Source organism: Monodon monoceros, unplaced genomic scaffold, assembly GCF_005190385.1.
Source record: "Monodon monoceros isolate NGI ecotype Baffin Bay Population unplaced genomic scaffold, NGI_Narwhal_1 Super_Scaffold_19, whole genome shotgun sequence".
Taxonomy (NCBI): Eukaryota; Metazoa; Chordata; class Mammalia; order Artiodactyla; family Monodontidae; genus Monodon; species Monodon monoceros.
The window spans coordinates 4,411,317-4,421,506 of NW_021703775.1; the positions used below are offsets into that span (position 1 = coordinate 4,411,317).

The 10,190-nt window shown below is 43.3% G+C and overlaps 1 protein-coding gene across 5 annotated transcripts in view; it reads right to left on the reverse strand.

Annotated features, from left to right (window-relative positions):
• Positions 1-8,871, reverse strand: part of IL18R1 (interleukin 18 receptor 1) — a 48,510-nt gene extending 39,639 nt beyond the window's left edge. For 2 of the 5 annotated variants that reach the window (XM_029232413.1, XM_029232410.1), the window contains exons 1-3: positions 8,651-8,779; positions 8,049-8,123; positions 3,261-3,346 (exon numbers count right to left, since the gene is read on the reverse strand). In XM_029232413.1, coding sequence (XP_029088246.1) covers positions 3,261-3,318 — 58 coding nt within the window. In that variant the 5' untranslated portion in view covers positions 3,319-3,346; positions 8,049-8,123; positions 8,651-8,779. Of the gene's footprint in view, positions 1-3,260; positions 3,426-8,048; positions 8,124-8,650 lie in introns of those variants that run through there. The other 3 variants (XM_029232411.1, XM_029232412.1, XM_029232414.1) reach the window with 3 other exon arrangements.
• Positions 8,872-10,190: the final 1,319 nt, after the last annotated feature.

The window sequence follows — 10,190 nt, forward strand, 5'->3', positions numbered from 1 at the left end:
TCTCTCTCTCTCTCTCTCTCTCTCTCTCTCTCTCTCTCTCTTCTTCCCTCTTTCCCAAACTAACCCAGATACTCTGGCTTTAGAAATTTATCTGATCCTTTGTGCTGTACAGGGTCATCATTTCCCTCCTTCTTCACTTCCAGCAGTTCAAAGTCAGTGTGAATGGACCTTCCCTGTATCCTGTCTTCTGGCAGCAACCTTTGACTGTATTTTGAGAATGAGAACTCTTAAACTGAACAGAGCAATTCTCTGAGGCCACAGAGAACATGCTTTCTCTATAGTCAGGGTTTATTTCTCAAAGCAACTGTCTGGTTTTAACCACAAGGTTGTTAACCACAAGGTAGAAAGGAAGTGGCTCTAATGGCAAACACACTCTCTGAAAACATGGCTGTCAAACCTACCTGGAAGCACAACATTTAGTGAACATCAACCTTGCATCTGGTGGTTGTTATTAAATCTTTATCTCACAATGCAGGACTTCAGCTTAGAAGGTGTGATGCATGTGTAAATGTGGGTGTTAGTTTTAAGTGAACACCTAAAAGGATGGTAGGTCATTAACAGCTTGATTTATTTTCTAGTTTTAGAAATGTAATCTACATAGAACAAAGCGCAGAAATCATACATTCTGTGCTCTATTGCGTCTGGACTTCTTGTACATCATTATGTCTATGATGGGCAGTCATACTGCTGCATGGAGTGGCAATTTGTTCTCTTTTTCATAGTTACGTAGTATCTAATCGTGGTAGTATTTGACAATTCATTTATCCATTCTATTGGTGTTGAACATTTGGGTGATTTCAAGGTTTTGGTCAATCATGAAAAAGCTTCTATGAGAGCTACCATATGATCCAGCAATCCCACTCCTGGGCATATATCTGGAGAAAACCATAAGTCGAAAAGGTACATGCACCCCAATGTTCACTACGGCACTATTCACAATAGCCAGGACATGGAAGCAACCTAAATGTCCATCGATGGAGGAATGGATAAAGAAGATGTGGTACATATATATACAGTGGAATATTACTCAGCCATAAAAAAGAACAAAATAATGCCATTTGCAGCGACATGGATGGGCCTAGAAATGGTCGTACTGAGCGAAGTAAGTCAGAAACAGAAAGAAAAGTATCAGATGATATAGCTTATATGTGGAATCTAAAAATATGGTACAAATGAACCTATTTAAAAAAAATAGTCACAGGTGTAGAAAACAAACATGATTACCAAAGGGGAAAGGTTGGGCGGGGGAGGGATAAATTGGGAGACTGGGTTTGACATACAAACACTACTATATATAAAATAGATAACTAGTAAGAACCTGCTGTATAGCACAGGGAACTCTACTCAGTGCTCTAATGACCTATATGGGAACAGAATCTAAAAATGAGTGGATATGTGTATATGTATAACTGATTCACTTTGCTGTACACCTGAAATTAACACAACACTGTAAATCAACTATACTCCAATAAAAATCAATGAAAAAAAAAAAGCTTCTATGAAACCCTGTGCCTGTGTTTGTACGGACATAGGCACTTATTCCTCTTTGGGGACAGTTATCACTTAAAGAAACCTAGCCTGGAATTCATACTCTCCAGGGTGCATGGTTGGCAGTTGAAAGTTCATACTCCCCAGGCAGCTAATGGCTTCAGAGATCTAATCTTACATTTAACATTGCAGGCTTTGTTGATTTGAAATGGCTTTTGATTGGAGAAATGAGTGGAGCTCAAAGTGTATGGATGGCCCAGAACACCCTCCCCATCTTACAAGAATGGAGCACCACGATCCAGTAGGGTCAAGAGACTACAGCCTCTGCAATGATGTCTGGGTTTGGAATTGTCTTGAGTTTCGGCAATAATAGGATGTCATCCAACTTCAGCTAAATGAATCTGACACGTAAAATATTGTCAAGTCTGCCTAGAGAGACCCCTTCACAAAAGGTGCTCTTCAAATACCTCAAAGGACATAGAGCTGGGACCTTAGCATCCTTACAGCAAAGGCTGCATGGCTGTTGGGAGCCTGCAGCATGTTTTCATAATAACCTGGGAGCAAGGTTATCAACCTATGTCTATAGGGGCCTTTAGAGCAAGGGGCCTTTTCATGTGATGCACACTTTCCTACACCTTGGTCTCTCACCTGTTCTGACAGGTCCTTCCATATCAGCAAGAAGAGGTCTGTCTCCTTCTTTTAACACCTGGGTAATGTTGCACTGTATGGATCTCAACGATACATAGATCCTCTTAAGTAAATATACCCAGATATTGGACCTGAATTATTTGAAAGTATCAATAACCAAACTGTAATCTCTTCATTAGTAATTCTCAAAGTAGGGGACATGCGCTCATGTCTTCCCTCCTCCAGATACTGGATCAAGGCAAATCAACAATTGTGCCCCTTCTTTCTTCTCCAAAGCCTTTGGAGAACCTTGTTAATCAATCACGGAACTCTTCTTCAGAGAACCTGCTGAGGTCTCAGAACCTTCTCAGCGAGAGTCTCCAAGCAGTGACTTCTAATAAATTAAAATCGGTACCTGACACCGGACACAAAGCCTACCTGTCTTCCTGGTCCGAGCAGACTCTTTCTAATGTATTCCTTCTAACTCTAATATTTTCTTTAAGATCTGTAAGGTATTCCCACTCACCTTCCTCACTACCTAGATAATGAGATGAATTTTTGCCTTCCTTTCGGGGAGGAAACAATGTGTTAAAACTTTGTAAAAATCAGTAACAAGGACGGCTGTGATCGCTTCAGTTTCAAATAACGTGAAACTAAGCAAATTTTTATCTCAGACAAATGTATTTCAGGATAAAAGTTTTCACTTCCTGCTCTCTCTACATAAACTCATAGGGCTGAATCCTTTCTTTTCTTTTTTTTTTTTTTGCAGTACGCGGGCCTCTCACTGCTGTGGCCTCTCCCGTTGCGGAGCACAGACTCCGGACGCGCAGGCTCAGCGGCCATGGCTCACGGGCCCAGCCGCTCCGCGGTATGTGGGATCTTCCCGGACCGGGGCACGAACCCGTGTCCCCTGCATCGGCAGGTGGACTCCCAACCACTGCGCCACCAGGGCAGCCCGCTATGAATCTTTTATTCTCTATTCCAGGCATACCAAATGGTTGGCAACCTTCTAAAGTAAAATTTTAAACCACGAATTTTAATAAATCCAACATCTTCAGTAACCACCTCCACATAAATAAGCCAAACTTTGATATTCCCTCTAGACGACCAATGAAGTACGTTTGTGATTGATTGTAATTACTTACCTGAGGTGCTTATAAACATAAGCACCAAAAGTGTCAGGGGTATTTCTCTACGATGCATGTTTATGATTCTGCTTCAGATGGTTTCTCTGGAAAACAGAATAAGACAGGTTCGGCCAAGACTTTCAAACAAAAGCATACCTGTCTCATGCAGGAGGTTTTAAAAAGTCTTCTGGCATACAGACTTTAAAAAAGTCAGCCCAGCAAATTTTCATATCCCTTCATAGTCACCAGTTTTCCTCAGAACTTCCAGCCACGTAGAATTAATAAAATTTCAAGGCATACATTTGGGCACCCAGGGGAAATCCCTAATAATGCAAATTTCTAAGACAAGAGAGCCTGCTGTATTTTAAGTCTGGTCTACTAAATCTTACCTCCAAAGTCAAAGTTGAGGACGACAGTATTTCCAGAAAATCTACCATCCTACAAATGGACAGTCTGCCCATGTAGGTGTGTGTGTGTGTTCCAGCCGCTTTTTTTTCCCTCTCACCACACCAAAATGTTCATCACAATCTTCACTTACGGGCTGAATTTTTAAATATTGTTCTTTCTTCAGAACTAGGTTAGGAACTAAGTCTGTTTTGTTCATCACTGTATCACTAAAATCAACGCCTCCCACAAAGTAAGCACTGATTAATCCTCGTTAAGAGGAAAAGGTGTGTGCACGTGTGTGCATGTGTCTACACTCACATGCCCCTAGTGTTTATTTTAGGAAATGAAGACACAAATCTGGGAGTTTCCTGCCATCCAGATGCCTAATCCACACCCACTCAATGAATGCAAATCTGTGTTGAATTTTGATCCTACTGCAACCTATCTTTGGTTCTACTAATTACAAGTTGAGAGAGTAGAGGAAGGGTGCATTGGGGCTCATACACCAAGTCTATTTCATAAACAAACACATGCTCCCTGTATACCACACACCTAGCCCCACTGGGCGTAGGAAGCACAGCATGATGGAAGGAGCTTGGATTTGGGGCCCACACAACTGGACTGGCGTTCCTGCTTGAGTCTTGACAAGCTGTGCAACGTCGGGCAAGTTACTTAGAAGTCACAGAGCCTGTTTGCTCATTACCAAAATGGGGTTGATAAGAAGGCCTATCTCCCAAAAGTACTGAAGTAAGTATTTATGAAGCCTTCCTGGGTGCACGGTAACCGTTCAACCCCAAATAATTCTTTCACCAACTGTCACTCACCGCCCCTGCCATACTAGAAAAGAGTACTGTTAATGCCCAAATCCTTGGTGAAGTTTAATGGCTAAACTGCCAAACCATTCACATCAAGCCTTATGAATAACATTGCCAAGCCTTTGATGTAATTTCCGAGAGGTAATAATCAATAATGTAAAGACAGAGGGATAGTATGTGTGGAAAGTGCCAACTATTCATAACCAAATCAGAATACGGCTATGGTTTGAAATCAGTCCTCCAGCCCACACACACCACTCTATTATTAACTCTCTCCATCCTCTTATCTCAGGTAGAATGAAAAGTGTTGTTTCCTCTGGTTTAGGTCGACACAGCCTTGCAAAGGGCACTGCTGGGGATTTTTGTTTGATTTTTTTAAATTATCAAGGCTTACTAAGAGATAAAGTTATTATGAGATTACTCAGCATTCTGATGAGTTAACTCTGAGTTTCAATATGAAACATGTTAAGATCCCAGCATGCAAATCAGCTGACATTTGCCCTGCTCTATGTGTATATATAGAATTTTTAATGTACTTACCATGGATTTAAAAGATTAAGATATTAAATAATGGAACTCATTTCCAAAAGACAAATCTGTCATAGATACCCTAGTAAGTATTAACGAAATGTATGTAGGAGGATATAAATATTACATTTCTTGCGTATGGGAATTTTGGGGGTTCTTTTAGTGTTATATTTGCTGACGGTCCCATTTTTTGGCCTTTTCATAATCTTTAAATTTCTTTTTCTCTTTCTTTTGTTCTTCTTTCTCTTAAAAAATTTTTCTGATTTCTAAAGTAACATATTCCCATTATAGGACACTTATAACATGAAAATAGAAAAGGAGAAAATAATCTCAACATGCATAACACTTTAGCATTGTCTTATACTTTTTCTATATATTTTCAAATAATTAAGATTTTAAATAATCTCATATCCTGCTGTTCCTACTTAATAAAACAGCATTTTCCTGTTTCAGAAAATACTCTGTTATCATTTTAATTGCCACACAATATTCCTTCTTGAGGATATATTATAATTTACAAGATATATTTTACTATAAAATAACCCCATGACCATCTTCTCATGTAAGGCAGTACAGATCAGTTTTTGGAGCATGACCTCTGGCACCAGACTGCCTGGTTGAATCCTCATTCTACTCCTTACCAGCTGAATAACATTGGGCTGGTCACTTACCATCTCTGTTCCTCAATCACTTTATCCGTAAAAGGGAATAACAATACTATCTCCCAGAGCTGATGTGAAGGTTCCATGAGTTACTATGGCAAATAGTAACTGGTGAATAATAAATATCACTAAGCTATTATTACTTATCTACATTTCTTATTATTTTCTTGGTGCTACTTCATGGCAGTATAGTCTATGAGTCAAAGAGTACATTTTAAACATGATGAATGCATACCACCAAGCCGCACCCAGAAATGTAATCATTCATACCCCTCAGCAGTGAAAGACAATATCCCTCCCCTATACCCACAGAAGCATTTGAGCACTCTCATTCTTTAAATCTAAGTAGGTATTTAAATTGGTAAAATGGTATCTCATGGCTTATTAATCTGCATTTCTATTGGTATAAATGAGGCAAAATATTAATCATGTATTTTTTAGCTATTTTATTTCCATTTTTTTATGTTTTGTCCAGTTCTTAAATTTTTAGTGTTTTTTTTCAACTTGTTGCACAGTTTTCCTTTCCAATTCCTCTTTTGATGTCTTAACATATGGACAATTTTATATTTATGCAGTCAAACCTATCATTCTTTTGTGACTTTTCCATAACTTTTACATTTAGAACATTCCTTTGCCCTCAGTAGTCAGATAGATACCTACCTGTATTTTCTTCATTTTTATGGCTTAATAGGGTTTCTTTGCATTTAATTTTTTACCCTTTAACAATCAAGTTTGTTGTTTGGTATGAAGATAGGGTCTAACTTAATTTATTTTTCCCAAATGGCTCCTAATTACTACTCTATCATTAGTTAAAAATCCTGTCTTTCCTTTAGAGTTGGTTGATACTGTAGTTATACTGTACCGGGCCTCCCTGAGCAATCTATGGAAAATCTAACATAGAAAAATCTAACATCTGCTTGAGAGCGAATACACACAAGCGTGTGACCGAGTGCACACACGCAAGCACGTGTGTGCGCACATACACACACCCCTCTCTCTCTGTCTTTGCTCTCCCACTTTGTTTTGTTCTTTTATTCCTAACACTTATCACCAACTGACATACTATCATCTTATGTTTGTTTGCTTGTTTGTTATTTGCTGAATTAATGAATGCATCAAATTCATAAAATATGTATAGTTTGCAGTCTTACGTGATTATCTGATCCATTGTTAAAAGATTAAGATAATCTTCTACCTGTGACATGCTTCTTAAATCATAACATCCTGCAAAGTATGTTTTAACGACTGATGTTAAGTCTAGGGCAATCATCCTTGCTTGGTGTTTAAAAAAAAAACAAACTGATGCCTGGGTTCCACCTAGATGTCTGGAATACAGCCTCGACATGTCGATTTGTAAAACTCCTCCAGATGATTCTAATATGTAGCCAAGGTAGGCAGACACAGATCCAGGGGACTTACTTCTATACTTAAAAGTAAATTTAAAATATCCTAAACATATAATTAATAAGAATACCTAATAATTAAGATATAAATATACGTGCATGTATATGTACGAATACGTGTATGTGTGCACATGTAGGTATGTATGTGCATGCACACACACACACACACACACACACACACCAAGAAAACTCACAAACGTTCTGTAAATCACCCGATGGCATGAAGTTTTCTCTAAATGAAAAAGGCTCTCTTCCAAAGATTGTGTGACCCTGGGTGAGGGTCAGATCCAAGCTGACCACTCCCTCTGCCCCGAAGGCTACACAGTCAAAGGTGCCTCCAGAGCATCTGAATGGTCATCTCCTGAGCTCCTCGTTCTGCCCAACTTTCCTGTTTATAGACCCCATTCTAAGCAAAGTGACGGTTCTCTAGAAACAATAATGCACAGAAACTCAGAGTTGTAAGCCACTTCAGAGCTCCTTCTCTCAAGGAACCTGAGACTAGACCAGGTGAAATGATCAGTGTTTGTTCATTCATCTTCTGAGATGACAAAACAATCAAATGCCAAGAGGAGAAAATGATCTTGGACATCACGCACACGTACAAGCGTGTATATGCGTGTACACACTTCCACTCTAAGAAGAATTTATGTCAAAATAGGCTTCCCTTGCGGAGGCCAGGAGAATCATTCCCATCCCGCAGTCCTGGTCACACAATGTCTGCTGTTGCTAGCCTTACGCTTCCCCAGCCTCCACCCCTGGTCCTGCCGCTGGGGTCACCCTCCACACTTCCTTCCAGCTGCACACTCCCTGAGGTCCTAGCAGTTTGGCCCAGTGGCTGCCTGCTCATGGAAGCTCTCCAGCTAGCCCAGAACCTGCACAAACCCAGTTTCCTCCAAACTTATCCCCTCCTGGCCCATCCAAGGCCCTCAGATTGGAAAGTGGGCCCCAGAGCCCAGCACGGCACAGCACCAAATGGGTGTTATGTAATACAGTGAGCTCGGGTGCCTGTACCTGAAGGGGCTGCCCAGTCATCTGTTGGTCTGCTAACCGCAGTACAGCTGCCGGGCTTCTAACTCCTGGAGGCACCTGAGATGGAGACGAAGGTTTTGAAATCAGGAAAATCTGGGTGTGAATCTGGGATCTGTTACTTAGTAGCTGAATGCCCTTGGGTAAACTACTGAACCTCTCTGGGCTCGGTTCCCCTCCTCTTAAGAAGCATACTGCATTTGGCCTGTAGGAGGCTTAAGCGAAAATGATGCATCTAAAAGTGTCAGACACAAGTAACTGCTTAATAAATGAAAGCTATCACTTCTTTTAGCTGTTCTCACCTTTCTAGAAAAAACCTGGGACTGGTTTAACCACTAAAACTACACTATTAGGGAAAGTTGATGATGCTGAATCACCAGTTATTCGTGTGGATACACACATATGTATGCATATGTGCTAATTATTTAAAATAATATATATTACATATAATAGCTATATGTATATGCATGCATTTTTAACGGATCTTTCAGAACCCCTGCCCCTGAGGCTGGGTCGCCCCTTGTCCCCAGCCGGCAGCAGAGGGCAGTGGGAGGGGCCGCAGGTGGCAGAGGCAGGTCTGTCCTTACCTTCAGAAGGCGTCCGGAGGCTGGGGAGGGGGCGGCTGTTCCCCTGGACACCCGATGGCGAGGCAGTTGAGAAAGAGCAAAAGCTGCCTTCCTACCACCGTGAAACCAGAAAGGAGAGTAGCCGCAAGCGTAACGCAAGAGATAAGGCAACCAGAGAAAGCTGAAAAAGAACAGAAAGTCTGAAGAAAGAAAGAGCGTCTGGCAAAACTCGGCTGGCCGAGGCCGCGGGTGCGGCGCTGCTTCCGGCCCCGCGGCCTGGGCTGTGTCCTGGGTCTGGGACGCTCCTTGACTGGGTTTGCTCTCGGTCCGGGTCCTCCCACTGCCGCTCCTCCGCGGGGGCGCTCTGGGTCCGCAGTGCTTCCGGTCCGGGGGTGCCGCGGAGCCGCGCCGCTCCCAGTCTAAGGATGCTCCTCCGCGGGGGCGTGCCTGGTCTTGGGTGTTTCGGGTTCCGGGCGCTCCGGCGCGGGCTCCCGCCGGTCCGGGGATGCTCCTCAGTGGGGGCGCTCCGGGTCGGCGTGCGCGCTCGTCGTGGCGCTCGGGGTACTGGCTTCTCTGGCTGGGCGCGCCGCCTGTGGGTTCCGGGAGCGGCTCGCTCGGGTGAAGGCGCGCAGCTGGAAAATCCGGCACCTTGCCGGGGGCCGAGGAGGCTGCGGGCGGGGGCGGCGCGCCTGGGTCCCGGGAGCTGGCGGGCCGTGGGCGGTGGCCGGGCGAGCCGCGGGGCCAGGAGGGGGCGCGCCTGGGCGGCTCCTACGCACCCTCCGGGCGGAGGGGCAGCCGGCACCAGAGCCAGGTGAGGAAGTTGTCAGCCGCGGCCTGGCGGAGGGGCAGCATCTGCGCTTAGGGGAAGGGGCTGGGGCCGGCTGGGGACACGACGGAGGCCGAGGAGTCGTCCCAACGCCACCGGGCGGCTCGCCGAGGCCAACCAAAGGTGCGGAGGACTTGTGGTTCCAGCCCTGGGGTCCTGGCTCCGTCCTAATGCCTTCTGCTTAACCTGAGGGGTGGGTGGTTCGCCATTGGGAAGTAGAAGAGGGGCGCAGAGGTGTTAAATTGAGATTTTAAATTGGTTAGAAGAAAAGGAGGCCAGTGGAGAAAGCGTGTTTCTAAGTTTTTATGGTGTAGTGAAACTCAGGATACATTTTTAGACTGCTCTGTGATTGGACCTTTCAAACAAAAATGAAAAATGAAACCCACAGCAGGCAGCGAAAAGGTTTAATGAGAGTGAATTTCATTCTTCTTATCCAATCAAAGTCATTCACCACATAATAAAAGAGAAAAATCGTATAAGTATCTCAGTAAACGCAATTAAAAAGCATTTTGCACTCGTCAACACCCTTTCTTAATAACACCTGAGAAACAGAATAGAAAGGACCATTCTTTTTTTTAACATCTTTATTGGAGTATAATTGCTTTACAATTGTGTGTTAGTTTCGGCTGTATAACAAACTGAATCAGCTATACATATACATATATCCCCATATCCCTTCCCTCTCACGTCTCCCTCCCACCCTCCCTATCCCACCCCTCTAGGTGGTCACAAAGC